Raw genomic sequence first — 17,565 nt, 5'->3', positions numbered from 1 at the left:
TGCAGTCGTGTCAGGGCCCCTGCCCTCCCTGAGCTTGCGTTCCAGGGAGGCGCACGGACAGTGAGGGGCGTAGTCGCTGAGGGCATGGGGTGGGGCTCGGGGTGCGGCTGCGGCGTGGCCTGTGGGGGTCGGTGACTTGAGCCAGGGTCTGTATGACAGACAGGAGGCCAGCCATGCAAAGCTGCGGAATAAGTGTTTCTGGCAGAACGAACAGCAAATGTGAATTCCCTGAGGGAGGAGCAAGTTTGGCACTCGCAGGAAGAGAAGTGTGACAAAGGTGTAACGAGAAAGGAGGAACGTGCTCGGGACGAGGGTGCAGTGGGGGGAGGGGCCAGATGGCATGCAGCTTCCTAGTTTATGGTAAGAGGCTTGAGTTTTATTGTCAGTGGGATTGAAACCGCCGGGACATTGTAAGCCATATGCAGGTGACTCATGGATTTTCTAAGTTTTGAATTGTCCCTTTAATATTGCAAACATAACCCTTTTCTGGAGTGATAGCTTTCACTTACAGTCTATCTTGAATATTGAAGAAAGGAAGTAAAAATCATCTGACATTACGCAAATTCAGGTGTAGCCCCCCCACCCCCCTTTTTTGGCGAGTTGCCTTAAGCAGCAGTATACTTTCTTGAGTGAGAATACATTCCTTTGGTTTTTACCTATCAATCTTGACAAGCAACATTTGAAGGAAAAATAACGCTAATAATAATAGCTATGATTTATTGAGGGCCTGGCACAGACCCTGTGCCTTGTTACGTTTAATCCTGCCAAAAATGTAGTATTCTTTTTCTTACAATCCTACTGATGAGGTTAAGGAATCTGCCCTGATCTCACAGCTGAGGGTGGAAGAGTGAGGATTTGAAGCCGAGATGGCTGGTGCCTGAGCCTGTCCTTTGCACAGCACTCTGTGCAGTGACATGAGGCGTGGCAGGGTTTTCACTTTGTGTGTCAGCCTCTGTTTACTTTTGGTTACTAGTCTGGCCTCAACAGAACACTGTCTCCTCAAGGGAATTCTGTGTTACCCTTGGCCATGCTCCGTTTCTGATTGCCAACAGGAACAACTGAAATGAGGGGAGGATGGCGCCGGAGTCCTGTGCTCTGCTGTGGGGGGGCCTGAAGCAGGGGTTTCTCAGTGCGAGGTCTCTGGATGTCAGACAGGGTTGAACCTAGAGTTCAGAACGCTGCAGAGTTCTAAGTGAGAGCTTTACCCTGTCCCTTCCTTCCCTCCAGGAAACAGCGAGGGCAGGGAGCCATTAATTGATAAGACTGATGTCTTTACTTTTTTCTAATCACAAAATGGAGTGCATGTTACTGGCAACGGCTTCCTTGGGATGTGCTCCCAGCTCTCTGACCCTCCTCCTTGCCCCGTTTTTGTCAACGGTCTGAGGTCATGAGGCCCTGAACGACTGAGTCATGCTCAGTAAAATTTGCAGGAGGCTGAGGATGACGGACAGTGCCAGCTTCTTACCCACGGAGAGAAGTGTCACTTCCCCAGCGGCCGCCCTGGGCAGTCAGTGGGTTCTGTGTCTTGTCCAGCTTCAGAAGAAGCCAGGTGGCAACAGGACGCATCTTCATGACTGACAAAACAAGTCCCAGCTGTGGGGTCTCGTATTCTGGAGGGCTGCACCAGCTGTCTCGTGAGGGGGCACTGCGTGGGCATCAAAGGTCTCTTGTTTAGTGAGAAATCCAAAGAGAGGGAATCAGTGAGTGGAGTTGTGATGGCATCGGGCTCAGGCAGCTGACACATTCGTCTGCATGCTTGGCCTGCCTTCAGCAGTGGACCTCGGACATCTCAGCCAGTGTTCCCTCTCCTGAGCAGCGTCGGGCCAGGCGTCCCCCCACCCCCCCACCCCCCCGCGTGCCTCAGCAGCACATTTCCCTCGGCAGCTCCTTGGCTGCCCCTCTGCCTCCCGCCTCTGTCTGGCATGATCTGTCTTTAGTAGGTAAGTGCGGTCCTGCAGGCTGTGCTCCTTGCTCCTTCCCTTTCTCACCCAGGTGACATTGCTCCCTGGGCCGGGGTGGCCTTTGTCCTTTGTCCCTGTTGGAAGTGTAGCTCCCAGGTATTTGTAGTAAGAATAGTTAGAGTTTTTCTGTGATGCTCCCGGATGCAGACACTTTCGTCTTGTTGTGGAACCACTAGCTTGGGCTCTCGGGGCTGGGACTTGGGTCCTAGGTTGGGCACCACTCTGAGTAGGGCTGTTCGAGGGCAGGGGCAGTCCGGAGTGGAGGCTGCTGCCTCCAGGCTCTGACCGCATGGTAGCGGAGGTGGGCACACGCTGGGATGTACACGCAGGCGTGTTGTGGTGCAGGCAGGCGTGGGCCAGGCAGGTGCTGTACCTGAGGCCCAGAGAGATGGGAGCTGTGCCTGTGAGAGACGCTGAGGGATCCGTGGGAGTTTGCCTGGCGGTCAAGGGGAGAAGGCCACCCGCCGCAGAGGGACCAGCTTCTGCCTGACAAACACTCATCTGTCATTGTCATCTTATCACGCATCCTAAGGAGCACAGCAGTGACCTAGGCCTCTGCACCCACATTTCAGAGCAAAATATAGATGTTTTCCTTGGTAAGGGACTTGCCGGATGAGCAGCCCATACTCGATGCCATATGCAGTAGCAGCTGATTCCATGCTCCCCGCTGTTCTTACGTGTCGTCTGTCATCATCTGTCCTTGAAGTGGCAAGCCCGCCATGAAGGGGACAGCTTGGCCATCCTGTGCTGATGTACCTCCCTTGCCTTGTAGGCGTCTCTGTAGCATCTCAGCCTGGCCTGGCCAGCTTCCCACCAGCCAGCCCAGGGCTTGCTGGGGTTGTGGCTGAGAGACAGGCTGGAGGGGGGTGGGGAGCATTGTGGTGGTTTTCCATTGAGCCGGGAGCCTAGGAAACAGTGATTTTTCAGAGGGGCCTGTCAAGGGTGCAAGTATAGGTGTGGGGCCTCCCAGGGCCTCTTCTCCCTGCTTCCCTCCCTCCGACCTGGAAAGTCTTTCTGGGATGAAAGAGGTTACCAGTTGCTGTAGAGACAAAAATGAGCTTGAGAACGTGTCGTACTCAGGGTCAGGCTCTGTCCAGCCTTAGTAACTCCTTTCATGTCCCATCAGATGTCGAGTATTTCCAGGAGCCAGGAACTGGGAGCCTTTTCATAAGCTGCAGTGGGTTCGGGTTCCTTGTGTTTCCACACGTGTTTATCAGCAGCCCTTTCTAGTGCAAACCCGTGGTGCTAGTTCCATGCTCAGCAGTAGACACAACCTTTTTATATCCTTTCCAGCACTACTGTTAACCCAGTGTCTGGCCTGTAAGGGGCCGGACAGCAGAGGAATGTGTGCATTATTAGAGCTGCAAGCCCACCTCCTGGGTTCGTAGAGGGACATTCCATGACTGCTCATTTGCTGCGTGGGTAGGGCGGGTGATGCCAGCCAGGGCGGGTGCCTGCTCCCGGGTGACAGGGTGAGAGAGGATTATCAGGGTACATGCTCCTGGAGAAACAGGCACACTACATCCACTGCCCCTCCTGTGAGGGCCACTGCTAGGCTCTTACCTCAAATATCTGTGTGGGATTTGTGAGCTGGAGAGGAAGGTCGTGTCACTTTGTCCTGAAACATGTGAAGTGGAACAGAACAGAGAATAACATGGAACTTATTTTAAGGGAAGTACAGTGACTACTAGCTCGCACCTCATCTGTGGGTGGTACCTATGGTGACATCCTCAATATACTTCAACAGCAATAGGCAGTCGCCAAACTTTGGGCAAAGTTTTGCTCCCTTAAACCGAGCCGAGCAGATGGGCTAAAAGAGGGCTGCTCCTCCCAGAAGTGAAGGACCAGCTGGTACGTGCGGGGACGCTCTTTATCCGCATTCCGACATGCTGTCCTTCCTCCGTGTCTCCTCCCTGTGCTCCCCGAGCGGTGTGGCCACCATGTTCCCTGCACTGGCTTCCCTCACTTTGCCCCTGAGCTTCTGAGCTATGGCCTCAGCGCCAACACGCCAGGGGTCCTGGAAGGGGAGCTGCTCTGTGAGCGCTTAGACCACCTGCAGCGTTTACTCTCAAATTAGTCAGATTTAAATAATGAAACCTCAGTTTCTCGTGTGCCCCAGCACCACCCCCCAGCTCAGTGGCCACCTGTGATGAGCTTGCCAGTTACGGAGCTTGTCTGTCCTGGCAGGACCGTCTTTAGCCAGCACGTGCCTTTAGGAGCGGGCTTCGGGTGGCTGGTTCAGCATTTTACCCTCAAAACCTAGGGGGTGGTAGGTGCTTACGGATCATTTGTTGAATGATTCAGTCCGAATTTGCTTACACAGATGTAAATTGGGAATTGTTACTTCAAATCTGACAAGTAAAGTTGCATAATATTTCCTTTTCCCTCCTATCAGGTATCATGATATTATTTGCTTTGATTTTGAGCCATTTATGAGACTTTAAATCTCCTCAAAATGGAAACCCTCGTGCTGCCCTCCCCAGGAGCTTGTGACTGTTGGTGATGGCAGAAACAGAACTTGCCAGCAGCTCACTTGCAGCCCCCGACTGTCAGCCCAGCCTGTGTCATCGTGACCATGGACGGTATGTCGGCCGTGCAGGCCGGCCCCCTGGAGGACGGATCCAGCAGCAGCACCTCCACTCACCCCAATGCCCTCCCAAGGCCCCCAGGCTCGCTGGCACCGCCTGACCAGTGGGACGAAGCTCAGTGTAAGTCACCAGCTGCTCTGCGCTGCTGGCATTTTGCCTTTTCAACAGGAGGACGTGGCTGAGCTTGGGCTTTGGAGAAACACTGTAAGCCCAGGGTGAGCTTCTCATTCAAAGCGCGTTGTCAGTAACCAGATGCCTGAGCCCCTTAGCGGGTGCCAGCTTCCCGTCAGGCACCGTGCATGTGGAGCAGGATAGGGGTGTCGCACTGTCTGCTCCAGCGGGATGGGGCGCGCTCCACTTAGGGCCTGTTCCCTGCTTCGTAGTCTGCCTGCTAACTAGGACCCCGGATGGTCCAGTAGTGACCTTAGGGTTATTGGAGCGCGTGTGTCTGTCAGCTGACGGGGTATTTGTGCCTCAGAAGTACAGGTGAGTCAGTCACTTGCTTCTCCTGTGCCCTCCTGGCCAGCAGGGTCAGTGTGTGCCTGAAAACTGTAGGGTGTGGACTGATTCCTAGCAGAATTGCCTTCTGGTTCTTATGAAGCAACATGCAGGCACCTGAACAGCTGTGCTGAGGGCGCTCCTGACGTGCCAGGTGAGGCCGGTGGCGCCATGGGCCCCGACCGAGTGCTACACAGTGGATGGACGGACGGGGAGCCAGCTCATAGCCCCACCAGGAAGCGCCCTGAAGCCTCCTGGTGTAAACAGGACTAGTGCTGCCCTTACCTCAGAGACGGAAAACACAGGACTTGGGATATGTCCGTCATCACTATCTGTTAGTCCGCAGTTGGGCTGTTCGGAAACAGTGGTCTTATTCATTGGGCCTTCCCACTGTCACGTGTTCTTTTAAGTGCAGTATAATACTCAAAACCGGCTTTGTTAGGTGAAAGTGAAGTTTCAGACTCTCCCAGACGTATAAACACATGAGGAAGTATTAACAGTATTGACCTAATTAACTTGTATCTGAAATGCAGGGCCTCCCCTCCCCCTACTCTCTCTCTCTCTCTCTCTCTCTCTCTCGCTCGCTCGCTGAAGGGGCCGTTTGTGTAGGGCCAGCCGTCGTGTCAGAGCCGTGTCAGTCCCCTCACCCTGCTGCGTGCCTGTGGCACCCGCTGGCACTCTGGCCTCCCTTTCAGGGAGGGGTGACTAAGTAGCCATCTTAGTTGGGATTCGCATTTCAAGTGACAGAAACCCATTCTGAATTTGCTTGTGCAAAGAGAACTCTCCTGGGTGTGTGCTGGGACATCACGAACCCAGGGGGTGTAGACCCCATGAGTGGTTCGGGTGGCGCTGGGCTGGGCACCTCCAGAGCCCCTCTTGGAAGCCCCTAGAAGCCCCTTTCTCCCAGCACACACCATCTCTGTTCTTCGTCTGCCAACTGGCTGGCCCACTAGGGTGAGGGGCTGCGTAAGAAGCCTTTCTTCCATTTTTCCTTTGGATAAGGAAATAGGTTGAGTGTGTAAACAAGTGCATGTGTGATAATGAGAGTGGGGGAAGCTGAGCTCACTATGGGTGTGTAGTCCTCACTGGCCAGACTGGGTTTGCCGAGATCGTTCTGATCGACTAATCCTGCTCTTGGCTAATCCTACTCAGGTTTCTCAGGCTGGAGGGTACACTTATGCTTCGAAATGACGATGGAATCAGCCCTTTGTGCACGTGAGGCTGTGGCTGATTAGCACTGCAATGACACATTGTCAGCTATACTTGAAGCATTTTCCTTTTGCTGTTTTTTTAAAACGGTTTCATAAGGTTTCCCATTGGCCTTGTTCAAAGGAAAAGGAAACATTACTACTTACATTCTTCAACCCAAGTGTGGAGGGTGGGGGCATCCCGCAGATGAGGGTGTCAGGCCCCGAGAGGTCAGGTGACTGGTCCCCCGTTCCCGCCCACAGGAGGACGAGGGCCTGCTGTCCTCTCAGAGGAAACAGACTGAGCATGTGGGGTTAGCTCGTGCTCATATCTCTAGATTCTCTTCCTGTTTTGTCTGCGTGTCTGGAAAATGACTTGATCTGGTGTTACGATCATGATGGCCCACCGTGCTCTCTCTTCCAGATGCCAGTGTTGAGGCAAACAGAGCTGCCGATGGAAGACAAAGCCGGGGCCCACCCAGCCAGGGGGACACCTGTCAGAACGGGTCGACGCCACAGCTCCCAGACCCTCCACCGGCTCTCGGCCCCACCACAAGCCCAGTGGGTCCTGCTGTCCCTCCAGGTGTGGCTGGTTTCCATGACAACCTAAGGAAGTCTCAGGGGCCTAGTGCTGAGGGCAGTGTTAGAAAAGAAGCTTTGCAGTCTCTCAGGCTGAGTCTTCCTATGCAAGAAACTCAACTGTGTAAGCATCCCTTCCCCCGGCTCCTCCCCGCTCTCTCCCAGCCCCTCCTGAGCCCCTGCCACTCCCCACCCCTCAGGCCGGGGCCCTGACCAGCTCCCTGCTTGTCCCTCTGCCGGTCTTTTGTTGCTGGTGGACTGTGTGTTTATCAGAGAGCTCCATTTCACAGAGAACACCCTGCTGTGTGGTCCTGGGTTGGCCATGCAGGCCGGGTCTGTGTGCGTCTTCTCACCTAGGTGGTGAGCAGGCAGCCGTGGGAAACTGAGCTCAACACTTCAACACTTTGAAAGCTTTCTTTTATGAATTACTTTAATCAGCGTTTGTTTTTGTGCTGATCCCTGGGGGTTCGGGGCTGAACAAGTCACACACTGGCAGCCTGGGAGTCCAAGAAAGTGCCAGGCCTTGTCTCCCACGTGCCCGAAATTTTACCTGATGGGACCAGATCACACATGCTGCTTGCACCTCCACATGGTCTCTTCTAGGCCTTTAAACAGCCAGGCTTGGCTCATTGTTTTTAAGTGCAATTATGTGCTCACATTTTCTCACTTGGTGTTGCTGTGCTGAGAATAAGCCTTGTCTGCTGCAGCCCCACGTTCATTCCTACCAGGCTGTCCAGGAGCCCGAGTGGCAGCACATTTGAACCTTGGGGACATCCCGGATGCAGGCTTCTTGGCCAGAGAAGGGTGCTTTTTCCCTCACGAGAGTCCCGCTGCCATGCCTGTCTGGCGTGGGGACTGCCTCCCACGTCTTCCCAGGGACAGGCTACTTTCCACCAGTCTGACGGCTGCTGAGGTGTCCTTGTTACTGTAACGTGTGACTCACAGCTCCCCGGTTACTGGAGGCTTTGAGCATCTTTTTATCTGCTGCTCATTTGGCCATTCCTTTCTGTGAACTGTCGGTTCATGTTTGGCCCATTTTTTTGGATTGTTTGCTTTATCCTCACAGGCATTATTTTGTTAGGGCCACAGTGTCTTTTAAATGTTCTGTAAACTAATTGTCAACATTTAAGTCAAAACGCATCTTGTAGAGGCCTGGATTCCTGATCTGAGGGGTGTGTGAGCTCTGGCCCAGGCACCCACATGGCAGCCGCCTGTGGCTGCCGCTGCCTCCCGGCAAGTGTCCACCCATCATCCCAACCCGAGTCTGTGTCTCTGGTGTTGTTTGCTGACTTGGGTCCCCAGCCTCTGGGTTTCTGCCACCTTTACCACTTGCCCTGGTGAAAAGTACTAGAGATCTTTTCAGTGTTAAACGCACAAATTAGTAATGACATTGGTGGATTCCTAGTGAACTTGGCAACTCTCAGGTTTTAGGGGTCATTTGAAGCAACAGCTACTCATCTCCTGAGAACCCACGTCTGAAGCTGGTCAAATTAGGACATTACCTGCTCTCATCAGCATGGCCCCTCGGCAGTGTGCCACACACATGTCTGCTGAATGGGAGAAACCTGTGACTGTCGTACCATTACATTGATTGTTCAGCTCTTTATACCCAAAATAAAAGGTTTGGGTTTCGATATTTTAAAGTCTTTTATTGGCCAAAACTATAACATGAGTCGTTATTGCAGAAATTTAGTTAAGCTGTGGATCCAATTCTACGAGTACCTCCAAATGTAGCTGCAGAAAGAGCACATTTGGTATGACATGACCGCCTGACTGAGTGTGAGTCCAGGACTGCCCCTCACTCTTTCCTGTGACATCAGAGGTCAGCGTTAGAACTCGGCGAGGGCCGAGGACCCCTGAGCTCAGCATTCACCACGGCACCTACTTTGAACTCAGTTGCTTTGTCACAAAGGGCCAGTCGCCCATGTCGTGCTGTGTCCGCTAGTGCTGTAGAGAGTGACACCCTTGTGGCAGGAGCACAGACCCTGGGCAGGGCCTATCTGCAGCCAGTGTCCAGGGCTCACACATTTGTCTCTGTCTGGAAGTCGTCCTTTCCAACTGGACGGCCGTGCCTTGTTTAGAAGCTAAGTCACGATGGTAATTGAACGCAGAACAGCCATGCCGCTGTTCTGACCTCTGTGCCCTGATGCTTCGTGAGTTTCTGAATGGCCACTTCCCCACCACAGGCTCAACAGAGTCCTCACTGCCCCTGGAGAAGGAGGAGCAGGTCCGACTGCAGGCTCAGAGGCGGCTGGAAGAACAGCTGGCGCAGTACAGGGTGAAGCGCCAGCAGGAAAGGGTGAGTCAGTGTCCTGCGCCAGCTCACAGAGATGCCACGTGTGGAGAGCAGCCAGGTGCAGTCCTGGGTGGGCTTCTGTGCTTTTCCACAAAGACTCTCCCTCCTCTGGGCTGCAGCCTCTTTGAGAGACTCCAGCAGGGCTCTGGGTCCCACCTACGTGCTCCGCCTCCCCAGAGGAAGCGCATTTTACTCTTGCACCTGCCATGGGAGTCACGACAGTGCACTCGTGGGTGTTGTTGCTCTGTGTGCGAGCAGCCGGTCCTGGGCTTCCTTCGTGGTTTCATGCGTGCTACAGTGTCTCCTGAACTTGGCGTGCAGTTAGCATATGTGCCATGTCACAGACGCCCGATCCGTGTGCCCACAGGGTGTGCTGTCCTCAGTCCTGCGCGGGCACAAACTCCAGTCAGGCTGCTGATGAAAGCAGCTTGGAAATGACATCGAGTGACTCCAGGCAAGGGGGGTGGGAATGTTAATTGCACACTTCATCCAACTTTTCTGCAAACGTGAAAAATTACAGGCGAAAATAATTTTAAATTAACTTTTAAAAATGCTTTCAGTGAATGGTTTAGTAAGTAGTGACGGGTCCCCATCAGGGTTGGCCGTTTGTTTTCCCAAGAGGGAGCTATGGCTCTGTGGGCATCTCTCCCTCGTGGTCACAGTGCTGCCTCCTGGGGTGCGCCTTACATACCTGCAAAGCCACCATCCTTGGGCTGATTCCTGGGCTGCGACCTGTGCCATCAGCCTGTCTGCTGCTTTTCTAGTTCTCGGGGATCTGACTGTTGCAGCGTTACATGTGTGTCAATATCTGGGGGTACAGTCTGCCCTGCCCCCCTTACTGTGTTCTAACCACTCGTGCTCAGTTATTCTGCCAGTTGATCCCACTATCATTTTAAGATGTTTCTAATTCTTCTCTGTCCCCCCACCCCACTGGAGTTGCACTGACTTTGCACAATAATGTAGGATAGACAGATTCTCTGTAAAAGTCCCGCTGAAATAGCGACAAGCAGCAGTGTCTTCCTTCATCCGTAGTCTCATTTAAGGCCATTGGGGAAGTTCTAGCTAACGTGATGATGTGAGAAGAAGTAAGAAATGTAAACATTGGAAAAGAGAAGTGTTATTGTTTGCAGGTGTTGGTGATGCCTTGAGAAACTCCAGAGAATCAACTAAAAAAATTACTATTACAAATTTATAAAAATATTATTAAAATAATTACAGTTCAGAAAATTGGTTTAAAAATACAAATGTTGAAAATAAGTAGTTATCTTCACGTGACCAGTTATATTAGTGAGGAAAGATAATATTTGTAATAACGACAAAATGATAAACTAAGCATTCGATTAAAATGGCAATAAAAATGGCCAAGACATCTAGAGTCTAGATGAACACTACATGACTCTTTGCTGAGGACATGTAAGCAGGATGAATAAATGGAGGGAAACAGCTCATTGTCCTGTAAGTCATTGTCAAGTTAAGGTAGTTCTAATTCAGTGGGACTTGTTTTATAACTTGATGAAAATTTTCAAGTTTATCTAAAGGGGTAAACGCGGAGAGTAGCCAGGAAATGTGATCAAGGAGGTCTGATGGGCGAGGACTTGCTGTAGTCGGTGTTTGGCGGGGATCAGGTCACCGCCATTAAGTCGGGTGCTCGCGCTGGTCACCGACATGACAGGAGGAAGTGAGACCGCGGGGCCGGCGTCTGCGGAGGGAGCAAGCTCAGCAGCCTTTCCAGACGCCAGGTTTTAAGTGCTGCCTGTCAGTGCTTGTCGATTGTAAACGTAATTGTGCTTTTCTTTCCTTCTCAGTCCAGTCAGCCTGCAGCGAAAACGAGACCCTTCAGCACACTTGACCCTGAGCTCATGCTGAACCCAGAAGCCTTACCAAGGGCCAGTACGGTGGCCATGACGAAGGAGTACTCCTTCCTGCGCACGAGTGTCCCTCGGGGGCCCAAGGTGGGCAGCTTAGGGCTCCTGGCACATCAGAAGGAGAGAAGAAACTCCAGATCAAGCAAGATTCGGTCTCTGGCTGACTACAGAACTGAAGACGCAGACGCTGGGAACTCTGGCGCAAGTGTCCCGGCCTCAGACTCTGGCAGGGGCTCCCTGATGCAGAGCCAGAGTAGCGTGGCGTCAGTGGTGTCTGCGGTCAGCCTGTGTCCTGAGGCCGATGACCGCCTGGAGAATGTGTCTCTGACAGGAGACGACGTATCTGAGGCCGATGGGAACGAGAGCGACAGCTCCTCCTACAGCAGCGTGTCTGCCCGAGAGGTAGGCGGCCTCCCGGTGAGCACCATGACTGCACGTGAAGCCTCCTATGTGGTCGGCGGCCAGGAGATTGCTGCCAGCTCCCTGGGACAGTTCCCATCCATCACTGACATCCTCCAGGCCGCCGCGGCTGAGCAACAAGACCGGGCCCGGGAGGCCAATGGGGTGACGCGGAGCCCGGCGAACAGCGTCTGCAGCAGGTGGGTGGCCCGGCCAGCACTCGTCTCTCACTCCATCCTGAGTCTGTCCAGGGCCATTTACATGCAGACCTGGTGCTTTGTGAAAACGGAACCTGAGCTACTCAGTAATCGTCTGCAGTATTGAGAGGCTTTTCTGGTCTCTGTGCAGCCGCCTCTGAGCCAGCCCAGTGCTAACCAGGGCTCACATTCTCGTGAGGTCATTCCAGCCACATACGTCGTGGCGGAAAATGTCCAACTCTGGATGGGGTAGCTCTCCACTGAAATCTATTTACTTCTTTATTGTGAAAAATGGGGAGAGCAGCAGGGTGGGTGGAATTAGGAGAAGTAGCCAAGTGTAGAGGCAGGACAGTCACTCCTGTTCCCACTGCCTGACCCGCTGCCTGCCTCTTCCTCCAGCGTGTCCCTGGAGAGTTCTGTGGCTGAAACGCACGATGAAATGTTGCAGGTTCTGAAAGAAAAAATGAGACTCGAAGGACAGCTGGAGGCCCTGTCACTGGAGGCCAGTCAGGTAATGATGCTTGGTGGGTGTGCTCTGTGCCTCGTGCCTCCTGGCCTCTGGGTCCAGAGTTTCTCATCTGAGAACGAGCCACAGCAGGCATGCCTCACCTCTCACCACATGCTTGTCTGCCTGAAGTGTCAGCCTCAGAGAGGCATGAGTCTGCCGTCTGACTGCGCTGGCGCTCTGTGTCCCCGTATCTCAGGATATGCCTAGAAGATTCCTATCTCTGCTCTTAGATACCTGACAAAGCAAATAGTTTAATTCCTCTGGTGGATTTCACCTTTTTCTGACACGTTATAATTGTTATCTTTCCCCCTCTAATAGTTTTTGCTGTGGGATCTGCTTTTCCTGATAATGAACTTTGCTCTATCTGGTTAGCACGTGCCTGAAAAATCATTTTCTGTCCCTTAATTTCCAACTTTCCTGTCAACATTTAGAGTAAACCAGTTCGGTTGCATCCGGCTGGCCATCTGGCTTGGAGAGCGGGGGACACGGGCACTGCGAGGTGGCAGGAAGGTCACAGCAGCCATGGCGCTTCTCTTGGGAGGCGGGAGGGGCTGCTCCCTCTGCCAGTGGGCCCCTACTCAGGTGTGCTGTGGCTCCGTGTCCTGGGACACCGACACCTGCTCTGTCACAGCCCATGCGCTTGTGCACAGTCTTCACTTCAGTCCTTCAGAACGCGGCTCACCAAGTGCGTTTCCACTTGAGCGGCATCCAACCCCGGTGTCTTGCTTTTGCTCGGCATCTGCCGTCCTGGGACACTGCTCTGCTCCTCAGCTGTGTCCACACCGAGGCCCTTGCCAGCTGCCCGGGTGCGATCCTTTCTGGCTTCTCCGTGAACACACACCTACTTTAGAATCCCACTACGTTTGCTCCATTAATGCGGTTTCTCTGGGTGTTTGTTCTTCCATTGTTGGCAGAGTTTATGTTCACAGTGACGGTCTTGTCCTAGGGCGTGTTGATGTGTAACTCCTGTCACACCCTGGAGACAGACTTCAGGCTGGGTGGGGCACACCCTTTGCTGGTCTTGTGGACGTGCTCTGCTGCCCAGGGCCGAGGCGTCTGGAGGCCCCACGTGTATCTCGCTTTACCCTGTGCACAGTGGTCCCATGGCCCTGCCGCTCAGTGCAGGGAAGTGCCACAGGCTGCTCTATGCCGAGGCGCCCGGCTGGAGCCCTCAGAGCCCCCCAGAAAATAGTGGCTCCCTGCAGACACCAACTGCCAGCCCGTCTTCCAGTCTGAGCCTCACTGCTCCCCATCTTGGTCCCCCAGGGCTCCTGCTGTGCTTACTCTGTGTGTGCGCGTGCTTGCACGTTTTTTGGGGTTATGAACAAGTATGTTTTCCAGCGTCCTAGCGGATGGAGGGGTGCTCGCACAGCGTCCCCAGGTGCTGCCCGACTCCGACGTCACCTTCCTGCCCCCTGGGCGTGTCTGGAAAATCTGCCCTCTTTGGGGATAACGGTCATGCTGGACGACCGAGTGCTGTGGAAAGCATGGTGCTGTCCTCTATAGCTTGCCTGGCCACACCTCTCCTTGTGTCACTGGTTCGCTCAGTCAGCTTCTTCATACCCAGGGTGGCGGTGGTGGTGGTCTGAGCGTCACTGTGCTGCCTGGTGGTCTTTGCAGGCACTGAAAGAGAAGGCAGAGCTGCAGGCGCAGCTCGCACACCTGGACACGCGGCTGCGGGCCCACGTGGAGCAGAGTCACAGCAGCCAGCAGAAGCAGGACTCGCTCAGCTCGGAGGTGGATACCTTGAAACAGTCTTGCTGGGACCTGGAGCGAGCCATGACCGACCTGCAGAACATGCTGGAAGCCAAGAATGCCAGCCTGGCCTCCTCCCACAGCGACCTGCAGGTGGCAGAGGAGCAGTACCGCCGGCTGCTGGCCAAAGTGGAGGACATGCAGACCAGCATGCTCAGGAAGGACAACACAGGTGCGTGGCCCTGGGGCAGCTGGGGGCTGGTGGCGTGCCCGTGTGCCAGCGTGCGGGACGCGCCACCTTTCTGAAGTGGGTCATCGTTCCAGTCCAGCCCTGGGATCGTGTCCATCTTTGCACGTGTGCAGGGGAAGTCTTGGGGCTTGGATGTGGACTCTGGGCATGGGGAGTACTCACTGCTCTTACTCTGCTCTCAGAGGCCATTGTCATGTGAGGGCTACAGCTGTGATTCCACAGCAGTGTTGCTTCTGGGTAAAGGATGGAAGCCAACATGCAAACCTTCATTTGCTCTACCCTAGCTCAGCTTTGGCTCTATCTGGACCCCTGTGGGAGTCACCTGGGCAGTGACACGAGTGGGGTAGCAGAGTCCAGGAACCTTGGTGGCAGGTCACAGCGAAGTACCGGGTCGCCCTTGTACAGTGCTGTCTTCTCATCCTGGGGCCGCCGAGAAGACAGGCCACCTGCTAGAGACAGCGCCGTCTCAGGCCAGGCTTGCGTGGCTCAGCAGCGCTGCTGTGACGGGCCCATCTCTCCGGGTGGCATCTTGGCCATAAGACTTGTAGACATTAAAGAAAAAGTGACCAGCTGCTGTCGCAAAGGCTTTATCCTTATAACTACGAAGGAGAGCGCGCCGGCTGAGAAAACAGACTGCTTTTAGTGTCGGAGCGTTTCATGCTACCCAGTCCCTTAAGAAAATTATAAAATCCACACAGTTCTGAACCTAAAAATACTTCCATAATTCTGGGTTGCCAGGCCTGTCCCAACCAGAGCTGATGGGGCAGCAGAACTTGCCCACAGTCCCACGAGGTTGAGACTCCATTCCAAGGTGGCGCCAATGTCCGCCCGTCGTGTGTACAGGGCGCCTGCAGTGCCATTCTGGAACCCCGCCCTGCCACACTCCGGAGCAGCATCTGGCCCCAAGAATTTCAGAGAAAGGGTCTCAGAGCCTCTTAAGCTGTCATGTTCGTTTTGTCACTTTTTAAACAATCTTTGGAAACTCATTTAGAGGGGTAAATATTTTGTCAAATATTGGGTGTAATTTTAAATTTAAAATATTTGTTTTTTTTCTGTGCTATGCTTTGAGCTGTCTGTCACTTCCTTGCTCCACCTCTACCTTCCTGCCCTCCCCTCATCCGTGTTAAGAGTTGGCCATACCAGCACACCAGCAGATTCTCTGTGGAATTGAAACACCGTGCTGTTCCCGAGCTTGTTGAGGCTCTCAGGCATTGTCAGGCCACTCAAGACCACAGCCAGGCGTCCACAGTGGCGCTCAGTGTCCACTCATTCCCTGCTGGCGAGTCACCTGCTTGCTCGAGGGTGTTTGGAACCCTGAGGTCGGCCCTCGCCACCCACAAGGCAGAGTCCCAGCCCAGCCTTCTCCTTCCAGTCTCGGACCTCAAACTTAGTGCCACATTTTTTCACATTTTTGTGCTTTTGGGGGTGGTTTTGCTATTTAAAATTAACCCCAAACCCCTAAGTGCAAAGAGGCTGTGACGTGTTTTATGGAGAAAATACACCTGGATGAGCCTTGCTGAGGCTGACAGATGCACAGGCCGTGAGCTCAGTGCTGCCGAATCAGCATTGCGAATGAAGTCACGTGTCGGGTGGACACACGACGGAACACCAGGGCCAGAACCTACCCTGTGTCTCCCCCAAGCACCCTGGTGCAGGACGGCAGCTGAACATCACCACCGTGCTGGCTGCAGAGGGGCTGGCGCTCCTGGCCGTGGCGGGCCGTCTGAGCGGCTGTGGTTTCTTGCTTCCAGTGCATGACCTGCGACAGCAGATGGCAGCCTTACAGAGCCAGCTCCAGGAAGTGCAACTGGAGCGTGCCACGCTGACCAGCAAGCTGCAGGCGTCCCAGGCCGAAATCTCGTCTCTGCAGAACGTGCGGCAGTGGTACCAGCAACAGCTCGCCCTGGCTCAGGAGGCCCGGGTCAGACTGCAGGGCGAGATGGCACACATCCAGGTATGGCCCCCACACGTCTCGTGCGGGACGACTGCTTTCCCCTGAATTAAAAGGGCTTCTGTGCTTAGATTGCACAATGCGTTTTTTAAAATCTGCTAACCACTCGTGTAGCCCGCAGCACCTTCCCGTGACCTTCTGACACAGGGTCTTACAGGTCGTGCCTGAGCGTGCAGAATCCTAAAGGCCCCTCTCTGGAACGTGCTGTGTGCCTACTTCTGACCGCTAAGCCTTGTCCCCTCTGAGGACGCCTCCATCGTCTGAACCCAGCTCCCCAGTCCCTGCCCCCGGCCTCCACCCTCTTGTGACCTTGTTTCTGACATACACAGAGTATGGCACGCGTTACCTACTGGCTGCCTCATCGCCGGACCTTCTCTGTGTGGACACTCATGTCCCACATCCTGCAGGAAACACCTTCTCCTCTTTCGTTTCGTTAGGTGCAGGCAGGCAGGAGCGTCAGCAGCCCAGGGGCCCAGCCATGCTGAGCTGTTCCTTCCAGGCCCGTCATCCTCGGGGGCTCCGAGCAGCCAGCTGGTGGGCGAAATGCACTTCGCTCTGCGCCACACTGCTTTGGGCCACTGTGTTGGCCGTGAAGGCGCGGGTACTGCCCTGGCCGGCCTGTCTTTTTCAATGTAGCTCTGGGTCTTGCCCCCCTTCCCCGTTTTTTTGGTCCAGATTGAATATTGTAGATTAATTAAAACTTACTTTCTCGAGTAGAGGATATTAAACACTAATTCCATCAAATGCTCCTTTTTTTGAAAAATCTAAAGTCTGCAAACGTACAAAATAGAAGTTTTCTTAAACTTATGTCACATATTTAGCTAAAGGATCATACACAGCATACTTAGAAATTAATCGTTTTACAACCTAATGCAGTTTGGAAGCTGCAGTACTTTTATATGAGGCATGAAATATTAGAGAAAGCAACATGGATATATCTGACGTAAGTAGAAGTGGAGTTTGGAAGACAAAAACAGGAGAGTCCCAGGGTTTGAGTGGCAGTTTGAGAGCCGGAGCTGGTTTTTTCCAGTGCCTTTGGCACCCAGGTTCAGCATTCCTTAAATTAGGGTGTATCGTCCATCATGTGCCTTTTCTCAGGAACATAGACACGTTCCCAGGACCGTCCAGGAGGGAGGAGAGTGCAGGGTGGCCCATTCTTTCATTGCCTTGAGACACAACCCCAGCACATGGTGTCTCCCTTGCTCTGGAAGCTTCTGTTGAGACCCTGAAACTTTGGTGAATCTAGGAGTGTTCGAGTAGGACCTGGAAGTGGAGAACTCAAAGGTCTGATCACAGACCCGCGTGTCGGGGGCCGGCCTGGTGGGTGCTGTGAGGCTGGGCCCCTTCTTCCCAACCTCTCTCACTCGGTCAGAGGAGGCCTGGCTGACGGCCGGGGTCGACCCTGGGCTGTTGCCATGTCCTGGGAATGGTCGGGGTCAGCCTGGTGAGTGTGCAGGACAGCCAGGCACTGAGAGGCAGGGCCTGAAATGGGCCTGGTCACAGCTGGCTCCGTCCATTTGGTGGACAGATCTCCAGCCCCGCTGTCCCTGCTGTCCAGATGAGGCCCCTCACCTTTAGTGGGAACGACGAC

General features: G+C 53.9%; 1 protein-coding gene across 5 annotated transcripts in view; it reads left to right on the top strand.

Annotated features, from left to right (window-relative positions):
* GOLGA3 (golgin A3) overlaps nt 1–17,565 on the top strand; it is a 36,264-nt gene that overhangs the window by 958 nt on the left and 17,741 nt on the right. For 2 of the 5 annotated variants that reach the window (XM_019748768.2, XM_019748769.2), the window contains exons 2-8: nt 4,357–4,669; nt 6,659–6,937; nt 9,000–9,112; nt 10,915–11,573; nt 11,970–12,081; nt 13,699–14,005; nt 15,775–15,977. In XM_019748768.2, the coding sequence (XP_019604327.2) occupies nt 4,537–4,669; nt 6,659–6,937; nt 9,000–9,112; nt 10,915–11,573; nt 11,970–12,081; nt 13,699–14,005; nt 15,775–15,977 (1,806 nt within the window). In that variant the 5' untranslated portion in view covers nt 4,357–4,536. The remainder of the gene's footprint in view (nt 1–4,356; nt 4,670–6,658; nt 6,938–8,999; nt 9,113–10,914; nt 11,574–11,969; nt 12,082–13,698; nt 14,006–15,774; nt 15,978–17,565) is intronic. The other 3 variants (XM_074321232.1, XM_019748770.2, XM_019748771.2) reach the window with 3 other exon arrangements.

Source organism: Rhinolophus sinicus, linkage group LG16 (assembly GCF_036562045.2).
Source record: "Rhinolophus sinicus isolate RSC01 linkage group LG16, ASM3656204v1, whole genome shotgun sequence".
NCBI lineage: Eukaryota > Metazoa > Chordata > Mammalia > Chiroptera > Rhinolophidae > Rhinolophus > Rhinolophus sinicus.
This window is presented reverse-complemented; position numbering and strand designations above follow the sequence as displayed.